Source organism: Gambusia affinis, linkage group LG07 (genome assembly GCF_019740435.1).
Source record: "Gambusia affinis linkage group LG07, SWU_Gaff_1.0, whole genome shotgun sequence".
In the NCBI taxonomy this organism is placed as follows: Eukaryota; Metazoa; Chordata; class Actinopteri; order Cyprinodontiformes; family Poeciliidae; genus Gambusia; species Gambusia affinis.
Window position 1 is genome coordinate 14,048,366 of NC_057874.1, and position 22,935 is coordinate 14,071,300.

General features: G+C 37.5%; 1 protein-coding gene across 1 annotated transcript in view; it reads right to left on the minus strand.

Moving 5' to 3' along the window:
• mapkapk2a (MAPK activated protein kinase 2a) overlaps window positions 1-22,935 on the minus strand; it is a 29,011-nt gene continuing 6,076 nt past the window's right edge. The window contains exons 2-10 of the mRNA XM_044120990.1: window positions 12,330-12,469; window positions 6,402-6,466; window positions 6,186-6,265; window positions 5,959-6,085; window positions 5,316-5,391; window positions 5,092-5,216; window positions 3,579-3,664; window positions 3,388-3,468; window positions 1-2,753 (exon numbers count right to left, since the gene is read on the minus strand). Coding sequence (XP_043976925.1) covers window positions 2,616-2,753; window positions 3,388-3,468; window positions 3,579-3,664; window positions 5,092-5,216; window positions 5,316-5,391; window positions 5,959-6,085; window positions 6,186-6,265; window positions 6,402-6,466; window positions 12,330-12,469 — 918 coding nt within the window. The 3' untranslated portion in view covers window positions 1-2,615. The remainder of the gene's footprint in view (window positions 2,754-3,387; window positions 3,469-3,578; window positions 3,665-5,091; window positions 5,217-5,315; window positions 5,392-5,958; window positions 6,086-6,185; window positions 6,266-6,401; window positions 6,467-12,329; window positions 12,470-22,935) is intronic.

Genomic DNA, 22,935 nt, shown 5'->3' on the forward strand with positions numbered 1-22,935 from the left:
TTGAAGTTGATCCCACTGTTGTTTTATTGGAATTTCTTGACAGACCGACAGAGTAAAGCATAATTGTCAAATTGAAGGAAGCTGATTTATGAGTAGATCATTACATTTATTGGTCTTTGCATTTTCTGTTTGCATAAATGATGCACTGGCACACTTACATTCATGTTAGTAAGTCATCATCTGTCATATCTGTGAGAACAAAGAGTCTGTCCTGAAACTATCTACATGATCTCAGTATGTAGATCAGGAAGCCCCTGACAAGAACTGCTTCTTGAGAAAGAATCCATCTTTGAATGATGAAGAAGGCCAAATGGTGGAGCTATATATTGAACTGGCTCACATGCCAGAGCTGCAGGCTGCCATTTATGGAGAACCAGTAACGAGTGCTGCTTGGAGGTTCAACGTACGCAAGTAATGGGTGATCCGAGTCCAACTGACAATCTTAAGAAAGACCTTACAAATTACAAATTACAATGAGTTTAAGCTATTTTATGAATAAAAGGGTGGAAAATCTCACTAGTAATTGTAGCAAAGTATTGAGTCATGGGGCTGAATTGAAATACACACCACACTTTTCGGATTGGGAAAATGGGGGAAAAAAACCAAACACTTTAATTTCATAACTGTGTACTTCTTTTCCTTTTGTTTTCTTACTGGTCCATCGCAAACAAATTCCAATAAAATACAATGAAGCAGAATGCCACGCGGTGCAGCTGTGACTCAGCCGCCTCAGCCGCTCTTGACGCAACGATTCAGGGTCTCACTCCTGTCCTTGAGAAATTTTCTGCATGTTTAAAGCCACTAGCTCCACAAAATAAATCTAAAAAAAAAAAATTCCCCCAAAAATTTTAGTTTGCAATAAAGAGATAAACCTCCAGGTTAATTTATAGTTTTCCAAAGCAATGTAAATTTTTCGGAAATATTTAGCAACCAATTTTCTAAATGTTCATACATTGGCAAGATATGCGATATCTGTGCGGCGCCTTTCGTCTTTGATGACTTTTGAGTAATTTCCAGTTCACAAAAACAGAGAAGAACCAGTTTTGTTTTACATTTGTTTTGTTTTTTTTAATCCAAAGCAGACAAAAAAATGGCAGGTGGAGCTGAACAGACTCAAAGACGAGGGGAAAGACAGACACATCTGCACTTCCACTACAAAGATGTGATGAGTTGAAAGACGACTCATCACATCGACGGGGATAGGCAAAAAAAAAAATTATAATATCATTCTCACTATGAGAGATGTGATACAATTGAGTGTGATTTTATAAAGTGACAAGACCAAAATGACAAATGATTATTTTCTACAATCCCAAGTGAGTTAGGAAGTGTATTGGCAGATTGATCAAACTCTTGAGGATGGGGAAGAGTTATAGTGTGGTAACCTGCTGGTGGTTTAGATTGTGCACCATAGTTCTTTCTAATTCAACTCAGAACTTCAGGAAAATGGCAGAACATACGGTGACATAAATCCACATCAATTTAATTATTGCCCTCTAACAGAACCTCTAAAGGGCCAGTGTGTACCATACAGGATGCTGCGCCTTACATCCCTCCTACTGATGCAGAACATCTTCCCAACACATTTGCAATCAAAATTAATAATAATAATAATAAAAAAAAGACAATTTCAATGGTATTCTAAGCTGAGAAACATCTGCATAGGCTTCACCTGACATACAATCCGTCGATATTTTCAAATCAGAAGGGTAACATTGGTAAAAGCTTGAACCAAATGCCAAGGAGGGATTAAAAGCTAGATGCTAATAAGCAATACTCAGTAAGGCCTAGGCTAAAATGGTCATAAAAATCCATGAAAAAATACAGTATTTGTTGCCTCCTCTCCAGTGAGCTACATGTGAAAGAAAGAGTTGTTCTGGGGTGTCTTTCTCTGCTCCATCTCTGTCTGACAGGCGCACATTTAGTAAGGAGAGAAGGGCTACAAGTGAGGTGCAGTGTCAGTGGCACAGTTCCCTTGTTTGAGTGCATAGGCCTCAGTTTAACATTCATAAAAACAAACTGAACCCGACAGACACTTCCTGTCCAAATCCCAGAAATCAGCCTCCATTTCTTCCCGGTTCCCACAGACAGTGTCTTTACATTCCTCCTGTCAGTTCAGAATACATCTGCTTGCTTAGCATGTACACAGAGAGAAACCTTCGCGTGTTTCGATTTTTGGGGATTAGCCACGTGATACAACATTCACAGGTAAGGGGGGCTGTGGGGACAAAAAATTCAACTAGAGCTAATGCTAAGGCTTCATGTTGTGATCCAACATCACTGCCTCTCTCACTACACAATCTGATATCTTGAAAAGAGAATGAGAGAGATATCTAAAACTCCCCTCTCCTCTGTTTTCCTGCGTTTCATAATCTCTTTTCTGGTGTAAATACATGTACCCGCTCTTCACCCTGCAGGCAGCAGTGTGATGAGCTTGTTAAAATGGCTGAGTAACAAAAAAAAAAAAAAAAAAAAGGAAGAAAAAAATACACTTTTACAAAACTTTTGCCAAGAAAAATAAAACACTGAGAAAATCCATGCAGTACGACTTGTGTCGACAAATTATTGCTTTCTCCTCTCAACCTGGGTTGTATGTGCATGCAAGCCTGACTCTTTCAGTGGGCAGCAGAGTTTGGGTTGTTGGCTTTCTTTCTCCTTTTCGTTAGCAGTGGATTGGTTGAGTCTTCAATGGTCTTGATTTTGATTTGCTCGTAGTCGACCCTCATCGTTGCCAAGGCACTGGTCATTTCCTCCTGAGAGACAGAACAATGAAAGACATTAGGCTATAGCATGAGCATAAATGAAAAGATTTCATGAGTTGTCTCCAGTTGTTGTCCTGGAGACGATGTGTGTCGTTGCTTTTTTAAGCTCCGGATCCAGATAATCTCTTAAAATTATCCCTGAAGAAAACAGCTGAGGAAAAACTGCAGCAAATATTCGAAAAATGCGAGATGTTTTGGTGCAACTCCCATTACTTTCACATCAAACCAGATGACTTCAAAGTTGTTACCATCGACAACAGCAAGTCTTAGTCAGCAGAGGTGCTGAAGTCAAAATTTACCGCACTCCTGTGTTGGGTGGCAATAACGCTTGCAGTGCAAACCTTTATGAAATAACTGCACGGTTCTTTACATTCCTTCACTATCTGCAGACCAGATGTAAAGATTAGTATACAAACACCTCCTACGCACCAATGTAGTGCCGTGCCAGAATAATACAAAACAAAAAACGCAAGACAAGCCAAAACCGAACGCTGTAACTGTTACAACACCTTTGAGAATATTCTCCGTGAAAGAGCTGCAAATCATCCAGCTAAATAAACACACCTTTTCCTTTTACAAGTGTGTGTTGCTTCTTATTTCAGATTGAGAAAAACAAAAGCCTCACCTTGACTTCCTCCCATGCATCCCTCTCCTCCTTTAAAACCCTGCTGGTGTGAAGTGGGGTCTGGGGAACCTCCATTGATTGCTTCAGAAAAAAAAAGGAAAAAAACAACATCTCTAAGGTTAGAGCAGTACTGCTGACCACAATAATTCAGTAGGAAATTATAATTAAGATGAACATTTTGGTTCACTCACATTGATCCATGGATGATTCATGAACTCTGTGATGGTCATCCTTTGGGTCGGCTCAGTCTTTAGGAGGGTCCTGATCAGCTGTTTGGCTGTGCAAAGATAGAAAAGTCTATGATTCCATTTGCATATTTTCAACAGGGTTTCACAAACTCAAATTTAAGATTTTCTAAGACCATTATGGAATTTAAGATCCATGTCTCCACTGAAATGTACACACTTTGTCCAGCAAAGTGGAGATAAATTTGCACATATCCACGATAGATGCAAAAAACCTACGTAGCTAGCTAGCAAGGATACATTAGCAGTGAGTCTTAGAACGATGTTGCGCGTGACTCAACCTTTTACCTGACAGAAATGTCCCGCGAGGAAAAACAAAGATAGATAGAATATACAATTAAATAGACCTGCCAAGACTAAATTTAAGATCTGTGATTTAAAGCCAGTTTACTTTTTTGTAATTAATTTAAAATATTTTAATGCTTTAATTTTAGATACATTAATTTAAGACTTTTAAAGGATCTAAAGACACACCGTTTCATACAGACATATTGTATTTTTTGTAGGATTTTTTAAATCATTAAGGTTAAGATATGGATCTATATTCTCCAGTCATTCTTTTAGTCTTGCTAACCAGGCTAATCGCTACTATAAGATGTTGGATTAAAACATCTTACTGTGTGTCCTTTTGCACACATTTAAATCTCCTAATAAAAATGCGTTGAAAGTTTTCAAAAACTTTCAATGCTGTTCTCATATCTTCTTTCTTCTTTAAAAACAGGAACTGGCTACAATCTGCATTGGAATAACAAAGCTTCACCAAACACAGATGTATACAGTTCTGATTGGCTCTTCCCGTTGCGTACTAGTGAGGCAATGCATTAACAGATGCACTTTATTTTTTCTGTAACAGAGCAAAGTACTTTTTTTCCCAGCATTCTCCAAAAGAAATTATGGTTCTTTGAAACATTGTTGGTAAAACAAACAAACAAACAAAAGAAACACTTGAGTAGATTTTTCCAAAGTGAATTAAAGTGAGTTCAACTATTGAGACGGTCCGCTGCTCCCTCTGATATTTGGAGAGAACTGTACAGTTACACATCATCACTACGCAGCTTCAGTTTTCTTTTTAAAACTAGCATATTACTCATGAAACGAGAGTCGACTTTCGGCTTAGCAGACGGCAGCAGCCTTAGAGGTGGAACACCTTGATCAGTTTCAATTTCTTGATCAGTTTTGTTATCCATTTGTCATGGTTTATTGGGAAGTTTCAAACACCAGCAGGAGTTTAATAATTGTGGCGTCATCAAATTCTAACCGTAATAAAAAAACAATCACCTGCATCAGAGCTTTAAGCGCACCATTTAAAAATATACAATCATCTATTCAAAGATTTATTTACAAATATTATCATTTAAACACCACAAAACTATTGCAGTACATACTTTTGCAGAGTTATTTTACCGAATTTTCTATAAATCATTTAAGCAAAATAAAAAGTTCAGCTTTAGAGTCTTACCTTCTTCCGACACCTCTGACCACTCAGGGTTGGGAAATTCATACTGGCCCATCCTTATCCTCTTCTTCATCCCAGGAGAGATGGCTAAGCCATGGTTAGAATAAAAAGGAGGGTATCCACACAACCTGTTGGGTATTTTAAAAGGTAAGATTAGAGAAAAAAAAAACCCAACAACTAACAATTAGTGAGCTGAAGGGATAGAAAGCCCAGAATGAGCGACTTACAGAATATACATAATGACGCCCAAAGACCACATGTCACATGACTTGTCATACTTCTCTGGGCCAAGAACCTCTGGAGCTGTAAGCACAATTTGAATAAAGGATAAAAACAATAAAGTTTAATACCTTTATTTCACCAGCATTTTCTTTGTTTATTATTAAACCTTTATTTAAGCAGAAAAAAAATATATTGAGATCTAGACCTCCTTCACCAGAGTGACCTGGCCAAAAAAAAGGCAGGAGAACACATCATAATAGACAATTGGAAAAAACTAAAATAGACATAAGAAATATATAAAATGCAAACAATGAGGCAATAAAGTGCAGTAGTTCTGACAATAATTTTATAAAGCAAAGGCAATTTAAGATTTATTTGTGCAAAGTGTTGTTTGAAGGAATGCTGGCCTTACAACAAGAAATACATTTCATAGATAAAACTATAGTTGCAATACTATAAATGTCACAGTGTAACAATCCACTAGAAATAATTGTCACTTTTCTATAACGAAAAAAAGCTAATTGGATCACGTTCCTGTGTAATACCATGAAAACTTGTCATTTTTATATCACATCTTTTAGGCAGCCAACGACCTAAAAAAACAACAAAACGGTCAGACGTCAGAGCTGTGCAGGTGCAGACTCTCACCAACGTAGTAAGGTGTGTAGCAGGGAGTATCTAAAGAGTTGTGTGAGGTCGTCTCCTTGGCAAAACCGAAGTCTGTTAGTTTCAGGAGAGCCCTGGGCCTCTTCGAAGAATACAGCAAGTTCTCTGGCTGCAGGAAGAACCACAGAGACGCTTTAGAACTGGCAGGTGTCTTTTTTTATTATTATGCAAGATAAATAAGGAGCATAACACTAAGATATGAAACAAACCTTCACATCTCGGTGTGCAATATTGATGGCATGTAAGAATTGTATGGCCTCTCCTATGCTCTTCATGATATCAGACGCCTCTACAATGAAGGTTATTTTACAAATGATCAAACATGCACATCAACACTACAGCTGTAGCAAATAAAGTATTCCAGTTGTATGCTGTGAAGGTGATCATAACATTTGGTATTCTGACTTATGTAAAAACCGCTCTACCTTTCTCTGTGAAGGCCTGGTCTCCTCTGTCCTGGATCCGACTGAAAAGCTCACCGCCGTCCATACTGTAAAAGACAAACACCACAAACGGTGTTATTAATATACATGGATCTACAGAACAACTTCATTAGGAGGAGTTGCACAAGAATGACACTTTATCTAACAGGTGAAATTGAGGGAAATATGGATTTGGTCTGTATTTGGGTTTGGATCCCACTGAAGATGATAGAAATCCTGCAGGAAGGACGGATTTAGCACTACTTTAAGCAGATAATGCCAAGTACTTGTTGGTGTTCCTAAAAGGAGAAAAATGCTGAAAAGCAGATAACGCTGATCTTTTCAATGAATGTAAAACTTCCAAATATGGCACTGCTCTGCTCGTTTTTCAAACAAGCCCTACTTCAGCATACTGGCAGTTTCAAAGAACAGACAAGACAGAGTTTTTTTTTTTTCTAACTTCCTTTTCCCTGTAACAGGTGGTCTGTGGTTTGTCGGGGGACTAAAAAAAAAGTGATAATGGGGTTTGCTCCGTTTAGAAACTGCTCCTTTTTCTATTTTCTCTTTTGTCTTCGTCAGAAATCAAATCTGAACTCAAAAATTTCAATCCAATTTTTGGAGATATAAAATGCAGAGCTCTGAAGTCTGATGCACAAAATCAGTCTGAACATAGCAGCTAACAGACGTGTGGTCCGTTCCAGTAATACTGATGACTAAAGCGGCGCCTTTTTCTCTGAATCAGCAGGAGGTTTTTGACATTAAAACAGCGTGAAAATTGTAAATTTACATACAAATCTGAATCTTCAGCAGAAAAGATGGCAGTTTAATGAGAAGTAAAGCATGAAGTAAGAGAATATGCATTTGGTGATCCAGGCCTATTTAGACTGAAAGCTTCACTTTGACTCAAATATTCATTATATTATCATCAATATTATAACTGTGACTTGGTCATGGTATCATTTAATCACAAAGCTGAAGATATTTGGCTTGTCCATGAGGTCAGCTGCAACTAAAGTCTTAAAAGATGGCATTTTTTGAGCAAGAGCTTATCTGAAATTATTTCACTCTGGACACCCACTATGGTGTTACAGTGATTTCCAGATTAACATGGAGCCTTACAGCAGTGGTCCTCAACCAGCGGGCCGTGGACCGGTACCGGTCCGTGGGCCAATACCGGTCCGTGGGCCAATACCGGTCCGTGGGCCAATACCGGTCCGTGGGCCAATACCGGTCCGTGGACCAATACCGGTCCGTGGACCAATACCGGTCCGTGGACCGGTACCGGTCCGTGGGCCAATACCGGTCCGTGGACCAATACCGGTCCGTGGACCAATACCGGTCCGTGGACCAATAGGTACCAAGCCGTGCAAGAAATGATAAATGTGTGTACTTCTAAGGGGCAATTTATATTGACACATTTTTCACTCAACACCACCAACAACATAAGTTGTCATTTATAAAAACAACTTTACACAGGAACACCTCTATAAAGTTCTGCGTTATCTCAGCAAATAGACAAAATCCAGCTAATGATTACTTACTGCATATGAGAAAACTCTCTCCAACTTACTCCATAAGTTTCATTTAGTCTTTTTGCTCGCTATGACTGCACGAGTTTCAGATCAAATCATCAATACCAATTTCACATCTGCTGAACGGCTCATGTCTCCGAGGATCGGCTCCTCAGGCATGCGAGTGGTTAGAGGAGAAGCAGACTCAGAATTAGAGCAGAGGGACTCCCTCCAGAACCGCAGCACTGAGAAACGGACGGCGGAAAGCTTTAAGCAATGCAGGCCGTCTTTCATACAAATCTTACTCAGTTCTCACTCTCTTTTTTTTTTTTTTTTTTTTCCCCAAACATGGTTCAGAGAAAGGAGATATTCTCGAAGTGTCTCGGCCCAACCCTCTTCCTCTACGTTTCTCAAAACTGTTGAGGACATGAATTTTGTTTCACAAAGGATGATGATTTTGATTAAAGGTGAAGACGGGTACATATTCTTACTGAAACAGCAAAAAATTGAGATGGCATTCTTACACACACATCAGCCTACACTGTTTCACATCCCATCAGCAGTGTGAGGGTGTTTAACCATATGAAACAATAAACTAGAGACTGACGACACATCTCAAACGACTATTTCTAATAAATGTAGATCGAATTAAATTTAAATTTGTTGCATTTTATACACTAATGTGTCTTAATTACAAATGTTAGATCAAGGAGTTCTCAAACTATTTGTAATTCAACATGTTAAAGATAAACATATCTATGCTTACCTAGGTTACTTTAATTAGGAAGGGATTCATTTTGGAAATTTTGTAGAGGCCCTGGCATTGTGACCCTTTACACAACATGGGTCAATTGTTCAAAGTGCCTAATGTAGGTCAGACTCAGTGACTCGTGTATCAGGTAGCAGAACAATCAGTTCATCAAGATTGTTCTCCAAGTGTTATATTCTAGGAAATGTTTTGATTTCATAAGAAAAACTACCTTTTTCTTTAATTGCCACAGAATCTCTCAAGGAAATTACTCATCACTTGCTACACCACTGCATGAGCACCTCGGCTCACATGTCTGCCTTTGTGCAGCGACGACAACCACACAGCAAAAAGGATGCACGTGTGACAACTTTATGGGGGTTTGGCGGTTTTAAAATGCAACAAAGTGGAAATGGAAAGGAAATAACAGTAAGTTGTTTAGAGGAAATGGGTCATTTTGCGCCAAGGTCATGCTGAGTAAATTTACAATAAGAGCTGAATAAAGTTAACCTTTGTAGGCTTAAACTTTGCCTTCTTAACACCAGCACCTGTGGGATGTAGAAATAAACAGAAACTGAATCGTTAGTGATGACAGCTTCGCGCAATAAAGAAGTGAACTGTGAATCTTAATGAAGTGATTCAACTCAGACCATAAGCATCAGCCTTGAAAAGTCATCACAACGCATTGCCGATACAATAGTCACTAATGAAAATATTTATCATAGAAACAGCCTTTCCTCCCAATCAGTAAAAAGAATTAAATTAGTTTTAAATGGTAAAATAATAAGCTTGTGAAATAGACATCGAAATATAAAGTGTCTGTACTAAAGAATATTTTTTCACATAACTTCTGTCCTTTTTTCAGTTTTTATATGTTAAACATCATGCAAACAAATACAAAAGTTGCTGAAGCCATTTTTTACTGTGTGTGTGTTTTTCACAGGTAAATTTAGTAAAATGAGCTAAATCACATTGCATGAGGTCTGACAGATTTGGGCTTTTTATGACTTATGATCAAAATTGGGTTTGTAAGTCAGCCTGCAAAATACTTCTGATAACATCCAATACAAACTGACCTATTCACCGACCACATATTGTGTGGGTGGTCATTATCTCAGACAAATCCTGAATACGTTTTTCAATTAATTTTTCTTAGGATATTCTCTCACTGTAAGTAACTTAACATTTTTAAGGTATCAGGAAATATGTTTATTAATTGTAATAAAAGTAAGCTACCATCACCAGTCTGGTCCAGGACCATGATGAGTCAGGATGCTGAAAGTAGGTGGACCTGCCGGACCCACTGGTGAGGTCAGAACCACCTTGAGCTCAACCCGCTCAGGACAGAGGAGGTGACAGCAGATGTCCACAGAACAGTTGGTTGACAAAGTTGTTTGGATTCTATTCAAATTAAAAAATTGTCAAAGATGGATCCGGCAAAGTGATGAAACTTCAATTGTAGATTTTCCAAAGTGATTACAATCTAAAATACCCAACAAATCTGATGGGTACGTTAGCTGGCGAGTCATTTTGGGTTACGTTAAAGACGTCTGCGAAAATTCATCAAAGCAAAGCGAAACAGAAGCTGGCAAAGGTGTGAAAGCTAAATAGAGAAAAAAATCAGTTTGTGTCTCAAAGTTCTTTGATGCACGATTTAAAGGGGCAGTATAAAACATTTTCCAGGTACATAGTGGTATTTTATAGCACAATAAAGTAACTCTGTTACCTTTAGTTGTTATGAAAATATTATATATATATATAAACTTAGAAGATATTTGACTTTGTAATTCATTTTATAAACTCCTGCGCTTTCTGAAACTCCGCCTTCAAGAAGTCATCACAACATGGCTTCTCTCATAAATTTAACAATGTTTTTACCAGCATTGGACTCAGAAGTGGCTCATATAATGAGCTCAGCAGATGTACAGCTCCAACAGGTGTTTGCTAATTGTTGCTGGATAGTTTAAAGGAGCAGAGTGGGAGAGTCGCGCAGGAGGGCTGCTAGGAAACTGCAACACTGAGGAAGAGCTGCACCTCAAAGGCACCTACTAAGTGTTTTGCCACTAGAGATTAAAAGACTTCTCAAATCAAAGCAACAGTTCAAGAGTGTTTATTATGAGGGAATAATGTAACAAAGTGACATAAAGCTCAAAAAAGTTGATTTTACATAATAGTGTCCTTTAAATTGTTGAAAGATGCTTTGAGCATAATGTAAAATAGGAAAACTGATGGGGTTTTTTTCTCATTATTGTTAAATATTTAACTTAAAAAAAAAAAAACGAGAAAAATCCTAATAAAAGAAACTCGATCAGGAGTCAGATTGTCATTGAAGTTAAAAAAGTACAAATTGAAACATTTTAAAAAAATACTGTAAAAAGTGCCAAAAAGCTGACATCTGTGAGAAAGAAAAACAGAAACAAATTGCTTCACTTCCACTCTTGCTGTAGTGAATGGAGCATGACATGGACTTGACACTTGATTCAGATGAAGGAGGATATGTTGGGTAAGACGGAAGATCTACGGATGTGATTTATTCTTCCCAGAACAGCTTTTCCTGTATTTTGTTATGACAGTTTAAGGGCCTTCTCTATTGTCAAGCTGGTGAGTGTCTGGTTCGGTTCTACTGAAGCTTGGAGCGTCTCCATCGTTAGTGTGTTCCTCACCGTTTTGCTGCTGTGATTGTGAGCAGGAACGTGGGCGAGCCATTAGAGCTCAGGAGCTGTGGTTGGCGCTCCGATGAGGTTGTTAGCAGCAACATTCAGCAACTGAAGACCTTGAGGTTGTGGTTTGCATGGACTCAAATAAACCCAGGTATTTCATTTTATCTTATAGAAATTTATATCTGGCCCAAACGTAATGAAAACAATTCAGGTTAGCTAATTGCTTTGCTAAACGTACAAATTTATCTATATTGCATCACTTTATTTGTATTTTTCTAGACATGTGCAAGCTTTAGATTCAGGTGATGAAGTCGAAACGATGCAGTGCAAGATCCATGCATGAACATTATTGAAAACGAAAACCCAAAGAATAAAATGCACATCACGTCCAACTAAGTTCTGGTGTTTGAAGTCAGTCAGTGCAAAACTATTGATCTGACAGAATGTTAACCAGAGCTGCACAGTTGCTCGTCTTTTCATTGCATTCTTGTTTTTCAGAGACACGTGTTGCTTGTAGGGCTGTGAAATTACACTTATTTCACTCCAGAAGTTGATGGATGTGCTTCTGATTTTTCTTCTGATTACATCCTTCCACACTATCAGCTTTCTGATAGCAGACGGCATATCCGCCAGTCCACACTGTGGTGGTTAAGACGTTGTTTGGATCTTGAAAGGTTCGGCCTTTGCCTACAGTGGCGGCCTTTGCCTAAGCTGGTTCCAAAAAAGCTTAGGCAAAGCCTAAGGTCAGGTTCCTCCCCAGTCAGGTTCCTCCCCCTAACTGGGGAGGAACCAGTTAAAGCCGTTCTCATGGAGAAGACGCTTTAGACACTCGGAACGATAAATAATGTAAACATAATATGAAGATGTTTGAATTTTCAGCTCAAAACAGAAACAGAAATCTTAGAAAATTGCTATTTTGACATGTGCGTAAATTGAATCCCAAAATGTTTCACCATCTATACAGGAGAACCTCTGTTGAATGAGCGTCTGTGTAGACAGACTGTGCACTCACCACTCCATGACAATAAGGAGACACTTCTTGCCCTGATAGAGATTCTCATAAACATCAATGATGCGCACAATATTGGCGCATGGGGACGCCCTCCAGTGCAGCTCTACTTCCCTGCGTGCCTTGGGACAGTCCTGCAGCATCTGAGCACAAACACAAAAAGAGAGAGTGTGATGAACAATACGTGTACCATATGTAAATATTTATTTATATTGAACATCCAAAGACCTGGATTGCATAGAGTACTGACAGAGTAACAAATACAAAGACCAAACTCAAAGTAGTGAACTAATTTTCTGTTTTTCCTCTTCCAATTAGGTTTTTTTTTTTTTTTTAAATGGCCATCTTATGACAGATTGCTGCACGTAGCATGAAGCAACAGAAACCTGGAGAAGTTATGCTGCCACCAGATGGCAAAATGATAAATATACAGGAGTATTCTTTTCTTTAGACTTGTGAGCAAAGAGCTCCCTCTGTCTGTGACACTTTGTCAGCACACCGTATATGACATTATTTCTGTCAGTCGTTGTGAGAACGTCTACATGAAAAGTAGAGGTCAATAATTCATTTAATAAGGGTTAGGCATTTGTGACCATCAGAACAACACTAAAATTCAACAACACCGTCTCATGCAATAACATGAACAATTTAAACAGGCAAAAATATTGAATTTTTTTTTATATGAACTGACAGAACATGCATACTGAAGAGTAAACAGTGGGCAGTCATCAGCTCAAACAACCAACAGCAGACAGAGAAAGTTTTACTGCACATAGCAGTAAGAGATGTTACCTGGAGATGTTATGCACCTGCAAAATACACACACCAATCATGCATGTGTATCTATCTAGTCTTGTAATGTTGTGCACAGACTAATCAATGTATTAAAAGTGAAGAGGACATGACTTTTTTTAAACCAAAAATTATTTCTTTACAATTCAGATAGTGATTGAAATATAAGCTGTGTAACTGAAAAAACTAATGATAAATGAGTTTATGCACATATTTTAATTAGAGACAACATGCTATCCTGCAATTAACACTTATTTATTCTCGTGAGTAAAAAAAAAAAAAAAAAAAAAAAAAAAAAAAAAAGGAGCCTGGACAATGAGCCACAGTCCATCTAATTTGTTATGTTACATTCCAACCCGGCCCACTGTCATAATACAATAGAGTGAGCTTCATTCCTCTGAGCAAAAAGTATCCACTCTGATCTCTGGTGCTTCACAACACACACTGTCAGTGGACTTGTGTGCTGCTAAGCAAGCAGTTTACAGAGGAAAGCAGCCATGGCTGTCCGAAATGGCACAACAATGAAAGAAACAACTTAAGCTAAAGCTTTAATAGTTTGCAGGTTTTAGCATTTGCAGTACAAAAGTATTAGCAATAACCATCGATATGGGAAGGAATAAGGGTAACTTGTACAAATTCTGAAAAAAATCTCAACTAAATGTAGGTCAATATAATACACCAAGAAATATTAGAAAACAGAAACTTCACACACAAAGAGCGATATATCTACCTGTAGGGAATAGCAGAGATTAAAAGTGAATTTTAACAATTATGGGAATATTTCTCAACCCTGAAATAAATTACTTTCAAAACAGTGGTAATGGTGCTTTTAAGTCTGTGTTACAGCATTTAATTTCTCTTTGGAATTAATTGAGTATTTTTTAATTTAATTCAACATCAATCAGATGCAGGCTGTAGGCACAAGCAGAAAGCAGTCAAAATAAAGCCGCCACACCTGAATGGCGTATTTTAGACTTCATAACTGTGCCAAGGAGGCTTTTGGGATACATTTCTATCCTCGCTACATGCTGAATACAGTAGAAATCATTTTCCAAGAGCCACAAGTTTCCAAGCAGCTTAGTTAGTTTTTAACAAATCAATACAGTTTTCAGAACAATCTGAAACATCCGGAGACTACCAGCATTGTAGTCTGTTTATACGGAAGAGGATTAGTGCCACCGAAAAATAAAAATAAAAAAAAGAATTCTGACTTTAATCTCAGAATTCTGACTTTAATCTCAGAATTCTGACTTTAATCTCAGAATTTTTTATTTATTTTTATTTTTCGGTGGCCCTAATCCTCTACCATATGTTTATATTCCGAATGACAGACAAAAAAAAAAAAAAAAAAAAAAAGCAAAGCTTTATCCAAATTCAGACACTGAACGTTGTTAAAAGTGCAAAGCACAAATTAAAAGAAAAAAAAAAACCTTAATGTAATTCACCCACTGGGACCTTCAGTCTATTCATTTTGTTGACTTTCTTGAGGTGGTCTAAGGTTCAGTACCTAAAACAACTTAAAATTCAGAAGCTATTCTGTGGTTGGTGTTTTTTTATATGCATCTTTTATTTAACATATAAATAAAAGATGTATTTGTGTTATTTTTTTTGTTGTAAAAAACAAAAAAAAGGAGATTGTTGGGACAAGTTGCCAAGATAAAACAACATACCTGCTCCAACAGGCCTGAATCAAAAAGCTGAATTACAAATTACTTCCCCATTAACTATTCATTTGGTTCAGGTGTGCTGGAGCAGGGATTTATCCAAAGTAAGCAGGACAGCAGGACTGGTGGAGTGGAGTTGAAGACCCATGAATTATTAGTTAGTTAAATTCATTCAGCTGGTCAGCTAATTAAAACAAATGAGTCTTAAAAGAGCCAAATATCCCTAAAATCTCTTTAACCTCTGATAAGCAAAGAATTTCTGGTGACAAGAAAATTAAACGTCCATCTAATCTATACGGTAGGACAAAAGAAATAGATTTATTCTCCAGACTAGAACCTGCCAGAATAATACATAGCAATGGTTACCAGGAAGATGTGGTATGGAGGGTTTGGGCACACCTATGTTTTATACAGTGACGTGCGGTCAGGGGAGGCAGGTGAGGCAGTGCCTCACCAGCCATCATGGAAAGAAAGGAAATATATAATCATAAAGTAATTTAAATTGTTATATCCATCCGGTGGTTTGTACTAAAAAATATTTATTTTTCATGTAGCTTCACCAATTTCGATTTTTATTTGTTCAAAATCGCTGAATTTTCTTATTTTCCCATTCAAATGCTTGGAAGCGATGCCGGTGCTGCCTCACCTTGGATTGCGCAACCCCTGGCTCTGCGCTGGCTGCTAAGCGGAGAGAGCATGTTGCTGTACGGCGTCAATAAAATGGTTTAAACAAATTTAATATGTGAACTTATTTCCAATAATTGAGCTTATGTATATAATGTACAGTACTTTTTGTCACCAACTGTGTTTGTGTAACGTGTTTCGTGTAATGAGCGATTATAAACGGCAGAGAACAGGTTCGAGGTGAGGCAGGCAGTTCTCTTGCCTCATGGCAGGGGGCGCTCAAGATCCCAGACGTTCGTCTTGTTCACTCCTCAACTGCCGAGTAAGTGACAGCGAGCTAGGCTAAACGATTCGGGAAGAAAGTCAAGTGCAGCGATAGATTATAATAGATATAGAGATTTTTTGTTTTGTTTTTTAAGGAAATGTGTGTTTTGTGAGCTACAGTGTGTATGTGTAAGGATGCAGAAGTGAAACATAACCTGTAAACTGCTGTCAATCTATGCATCTATTTGCAAATCTGATTCTGATGACGTCAGTGCCTCACCAGCTATGAACCTCACCGCACGTCACTGGTTTTATATCAACACCACACATTCAGCCCAGTTTAACGAATCTTAAGGGCAGAACAAACCACAGCTTGGCTTCCATCCTTCTAAACAGAGTAACTAGGAAAACACATAAATACATAATCCAGTTGGACATAAACATAGCAAAATGCACACACAAAAAAAAAAAAAACTACAGCATTAAAAATCTATTCCTATATTAATTGTTTTGTCTTTATAGTTCTAAAATGTATTTCTGAATATATTGGGTTTGTGCATACTTTTTTTTGCTTTGTATTATAAAAATAAAAAAAAAACTCATCACACCATTTTCTGATCACAGCAGCTTCGTAAAAAAACAAAATAAAGACTGCATTAGCAAATATTCAAACTTCCTTTGGTCTACAACCATATTTATGGGTAATTTTTGTTACGACAACATTGTGGATCATTTAACACCCAAATCAAACACAGTATAAGTGCTGGTATGACAAAACATCACGCTAAAAATAATTTAACCACAGGCAGATGCGTTCTTTAGAAAAAAAAACAGTTGCGCACAGTGAGATATTTTGGACACTTTGCATATTTTAAGCTGAAGCACAACACCAGCTAATCCATATTTCTCTATTTTAAAAAAATAAACATTATTAAATTGTTTTCCCATCACAACCTAAAAGTGAAAGTAATATCCCATAACATGAAAAACTTAAATGTCAAAAAAAATCTAAAAAACAGTCCTTCTGTCCTTAGGCCACCTGCAATGCATATGAAAGCAGAGTCCTGTGACCTCACTGCTGGTGTTTGTGCAGCGTGCCGCCCCACTGCCCTCCAATCATCTGTTGTTTGCCCTTTTAAACTAAACAGTGAAGCTTATTAAGAAGGCGGGAAAAGATGGAGGCAGATGGGCACACAATGCACTTCCACAAGCCCCAACAAAAATTCCCAAGGGCGGGCCAAAAACAGCAGGAGGTGAGAGACAGTTCAGCGAAAGAAGACCACTTCCTCCACTTGCTGTGTTGAGCCACAAAACGGCTAGTTAAAAAAAAATAAATAAATCACACAGTGAGTGACGGTGCAGTGAAAATGTGTGGGGGACTAAGAATAGGCAGAGGTGACAGGTTAAGCTCAGCTCAATCAGAAAAGCATTTTATGCTGATAAAAAGAGGCTAAACAGCGAGCTGCCAGAGGAAGAAGCAGTTTGTGCTTTTGGCTTGTTCAGTGTAGACTCATTAAAGTTGGAAATGTGTTTGTGTCGTTGGAATATTAAAGCCATTAATATCCCAACGATAAGATCTTTTTCTTAACTGTAAACAGAAGAAATCAGGTGTTTACATACACTAAAAAAAAACAAAATCAAACAGTTTCCTGTTCTGTAATTAGATTTTTTTTTTTTTTTTTGTTCAAATTCATAAGTTCACATCCATTTATTTTTATGCTGTATGACCAGGACCAAATGTTTTGGGTCTCCTTCCAGAGGTTTCTCACAAGAGCTTGCCGGACCTTTCTCCCATTCCTCAATATGGAACTGATGCAACCAGGTCAGATTTGGGACATGCTCTCAAACACATTTTTAGTTCTGCACACAAAGTTTCCATAGTGCCAAGATCAGGGCCATTTTGTATCTAATTTGGTGGTTCAATTGCAATCACTGCGTCCAGAAATACCAATTTGTACCCAAGCTTTAACTGCAAAGAGAAACCAAACAGGCAAAGTTTGTCTGTTAGCTTAGACTTAAAAGGAAAGTTGGATTTTACAAGTTCTACAATGTGTATATTAAATGTGGTTTGAACTGTAAAACAAGTTTTGTGGAAGGAAAAAAAAAAAAAAAAAAAGACACCCATGAAGATTACCTGCTTACACATGAACAGCATTATTTGTCCTTTCTAGTTATCCTTATCACACACCCTTGCATTTAATCTTCAAAGACTCAACAACACCCACTTTCTTTTCCATTAGGAGCGTTCGTTCTGTATCAGGAAGTGAGATGACAGGAAGTGTTACAGCCTTGGTTGTAAAACAACTGGCAGTTGCTCCCAGCTGCTCGAAACAAGGCTCCCTTAAGCAGTGTCCTAACAGAGGAGGAAGTGAGAGTCTACTACATCTCTATGATACGGATGTGTTGTTTTAGAGCCAAGGCTGTAAGATTTTCTGTCGTCTCACTTCCTTATACAGAACGAAAGCTCCCAATGGGAAAGAAAATGGGTGTTATTAAGTCTTTGAAGATCAAATGCAAGGGTATGCAGGATAAAGATAACTAGAAACAATAGATAACGCTGTTGATGGAAGTAAAACAGAGAATAGAAGTTACCAGATATAATTCTGACTCAAACGATCTCCACCCCACGATCTGGTCGGACCTCACCAACTCAGCCCTGTGGTAACCTCATGATTCACAACATGGACCGTGTTTTGTCACTAATATCCGTGAACTACATTAGCGAACCACAAATGGGTCACTAGTAAAAATTCAAGCATGGGTGCTAAATGTTGAACTGCTGACCCGACTCAGACTGTAGAAGTAGTGCAAATACTGAGCACAGGCAACATAAAGGAAAAATAAAAACCCTTCCACCTCCCTTTGATCAGTCACTCATTATTTCCTACTTAGACAGCACTAAAATGATTGCATAATGGACCTCACATAAATCTGTCATCCTCACAGAGTTATTATCTGCTTAATCACAGCAGTCATTTCAGGTATCTCAATAATTCGAGGCATTCCTTGTGAGATACCTGCACCAAGCAGGTCAATTTATTTCCGTTGTCTACTTTCCAATAAATTATTCTATTTGTTGATTTCTGTGGAAATGTTTAAAACAAAAGCAACATGCCACAACTTGTTTTCTTTCAATAAAATTTAAGTGGAAACTAACTAGTTTGAAAGATACACCAATTAAGCCTTAGTATGCAAAAAGAACTCTCCCTCGGGTAGTTTTTAAATAAGAATGAGGATGTTCTGCTAAAACTACTGAAGAGTGGTGGCACCGATATCTAATGCATGCCATATAGTGGTTAAAATTTTATTTAAAAAAAGTTAGATTAGAAACTTATCAAGTTAAGATCTCGTTTTATTTTCTCACTTTCTCCACTTATAGTGTTTACAACTGTAAACAACTTCAGTTAAATTTTGAGGTGAGCATTAGACTTCCTGAAAAAAACAAGTTTCAAGGTAGTTTCACTATTGGTCGCTTCGGCTACCATTCATAACAGAGCAGCAAGACTGGTTATTGGTTAAATAGCCTTTATAAAGAAGGGGAATAATGCTTCCTTTTACCGTTAGCTCCATTCAGCACAATTTAACCACACTGCTTCCGTATCAGGAACGAATCCCAAGTAGCAAATAACATGTAGAGAAAGATTTGCTAAAACAATTCAAGCATGAAGTGTTGCTCTAGAAGTTGTGTTCATTATCTAAAAGTTGTCTTATACTTTTGAACAAACATATTCAAGTCCATGTTTTGGGCTCTTTTTTTTCTTTAAAGTATGACAGTTGCATCAGCTTGGAAAATACTCAGCCACACAACTTGTTAGCAAGTTTCTTCTCCATCTATCAAACCACATCCTTACAATCACACATCCGCCCACATAGAAACTGGTGGTCTGCTCCTCCTGAAGTCACACATATGATAAATACAGATTATCATCCAAGCATGGCCTCAGTTTGGACTAATAAGAGTCTACATTGAACCGGCATCAAAATATTCACAATTCCTATTAGTAAGATTTATGTAGGTCTGTGCAAGTGTCACTGATATTCTTCATGTGCATCATGTAGTTTTTGCAAATATGAACAAAAGGCTGCAAAGAACACAGTAGCAATTCCTTGCTACCGTCACAATTCCTGATGCGTCACTTTCCTGACAGCGACACATCAGGAAAGTGACAAACTCGTATGTAAAACAGAAAAATAAATGTATTCCTTTTCAACTCCCATCTTTAGTTTTTAAGGATGGGAGTTGAAAAGTAAAGGATTAGTTACAGAAGGCAGAGCGGCCTCAAGCACCAGCTTCACATTTAAAATAAAATAAGGATTAAATACGTAGGACAAAAAAAGTAAAATTAGGAAAAGAATGAATCATCCTGAATTCCAAACTTTGGTGTCAAAAAGAAAACTACATCTGCTGACCTGGTTTAACTTTAAAAAGAAGTGGTGTTTATCAGATTTTACAAATCCTTCAATCTAACCTCAAGATGGAAACACCGAAAATAAAAACCGTACGCAAATGCAAATCACTCAAACCCTAAAGTTTAAAGGCAGTGTTGTTTTGTCTGTCAGTGAACATCGACTATGTAAATCTTGTTTCTAACAGAAAAAATACTTAAAGGGAATTGTGTTAATAATGAATAGTACAAAAAAAAGTGTTAATGATAACAACTTGAAGAACCATTAAGGAAAAATACTTCGTTTCCCCAACCTATGAATGTTTTATGATCAAAAGACGGGGACTTTCCTCTTTGGGGACAGAAACAATAGAAATGTCAGATTATTAAAGATAAATGTTACGATTTTACACATATATGAAAAACAGAGGTGAAAAACTATCCAGAGGGCTGACACAGCACCTCTACATCTGGAGATTTTTCCTCTTTCTGTGAGTGATATATTGCCATAGTTACTTCACTCTAATCATGTTAATGTTTAATCAGACAACAGTGTGAATTCACATGGATTTATTATCCATGGACGTTGTTATGATTGCCAAGTCCTCATAAAACGATGTCTAGGTAAAATCAGTTCTACCCTGTTTCAAGAGGCTTAGTGGTCATAAATTTAAACTGCCTAATATATTCAGTTCCCCTTTTTCACACCGGTTTACCATGTTTACCTGCAGTGACGCTTAAAAGCATACGCAACCATGTTCAAATGCCAGTTTTGTTGTGATGTAAAAGACATCATCAGAAGAGATATATCATTTTAGTTTTTCCACATGATATTTATGCTGTACTACTTTATGTCAAAATAAAAATGAAGCCTATCTGAAGTACAAACATAAAACTATGAAGATACTAAAACTAAAGAGATTAAATCTGAACAGACTTAAACTAAAGTTTGACTCAGATTCAGCATTTAATCTTCTTTAGTTCAACTATATCAAATTGAGCTAAGATGGAATAATATTCAGATGACCTAAGATTTACCTGATATTTGCCAGCTGGCATTTTGTTACATCGGATCAGAGGGACTACAAGACATCAAGTCAAAAGAAGGGCCAACTTGATGCAAACCAGTCAACTCCAATAGGAGAAATAACACTAGAAATTAATTGGAAAAAACAAAAAAAACAAAAAAAAAGATGAGCAAGAAACTGGCGATGAAGGCTTCAAGTAGCTCGACAGCAACACTGAAGGAGTTGCAAGTGTTATTTTTTTTATTTTTCTTCATGTGACAACAGGCTTCTGTATTCTCAATGTACCCGTAATAAGAAACAAAGTTGCAATGCAGGAGTCTTCTCTTCCCGAGAAAAACACCCAGACCTGGTTAAAATCTTCCAAAACCTTGTAGACAAATTTGATATGATCTCATAAAAGCAAAGTTGAACTTTTGAACCATAAACTGGGTTATTTGCCAAATGAACAGTGCTTCGCATCCCTGAAGCACATCATATAGACACTGAAACATGGAGGTGGCTGAATCAAGTCTGGAGTTATTTAAAGAAAGTGACTAATATTTCCAAATACCAATAAGGTTTAACACAAAAACATCAAAAGTCTGCAAATAAGCTGAAGATGAAAATAGATTTGCTTTTTCAGCATTACAATAAGTCCAAGTTGTTTTCCAAAATAACAGAAGATGGTACTCAATGGTTTAAAATTGCCTATTTAGAAATAAAAACCAAATCTGTGGGATCTCCAGAAGATAGCTTTGGACAAGAAATGTTTCCACAATGTCTCCACAAGAAACAAATCTGATTGATCTGATGAACCATTTAAAGGCAAAGTGGGAAAATATTAAGTTCCGGGCTCCAAATACACTCTCACCAAAAAAGGTCGGATGCTAAATTTGAGTCAAAAGACGCTCAATGAAAGGATTAGTTTAAAGGTCGACTCACCAATGCAGCTCGATTTTTGACCCTTTTTTCCATCTTTACAAATGTTTGCGTTTCAGTTAAATTGTACAGGATAAACGTGAGAAGGTTGCACTTGGCTCATTTTTCAAAAACCAGACCTTTTAAAACGAGTGTGTACACTTTGGTAGAAAACCATAAGGCTTTCTACCAAAACCTTATGGTTTGGAAGAAAAGACTTTTAAACGTGTTGGATATAAATTGTAACAATTGTAACCACTGTTTGGCTTGCATGGCTGTTTGTCTTTGTGTTGTCCTCTAATAGACTAGGGACCTTTCCACGGTGAACCGCGTCTCTAACGACAAGAGATGGGCACCAGCCCCTCTCTCAATCTCACATGAACCAGCAGGTATAAACACTAGATCGATGGTTGTTTTCCTAGCAGTTTATTTCAGGCAGACCAGTCACACACCATCCCCCTTCTGCTGTCCTCTCTTGTATTTACATTTTACCACTGAAGAGTCGTCACACCACATAGCTCCTCAGCTTAATCTAACACCATGTTCTTTCCAAATACTTCTAGATCCCTTCTCCATAGCTTTGATAAACAGATAAGGCCCAAACAGTACGACAGAGTCCCGCTGCATGACATGTTAAACCAGCCCAAGTTATACAAACACAGACAGCAAATGCGTCAGCTGCACTCGTAGGTTTTCATTATTCATCACATCAAAGATCCATAAAGCCAGGGCTTTAATGTGGAACAATCCTTTTACCTTTTATTTGGGTTTTTATGGTCTAATGTAAACAAGTGACACTAAAAATAACATTTAGTTATGACAGAAGTTTTAAATGATAAAGCTGAATACTTTTCACTGTTTTTGGTGGTTATTTAAAAGAAATATCTGGCGAAAAAAAATGTATGGAGCAATAATTAAAAAGTCACATTTCATTGAAACGTGCCTTACACGTTTC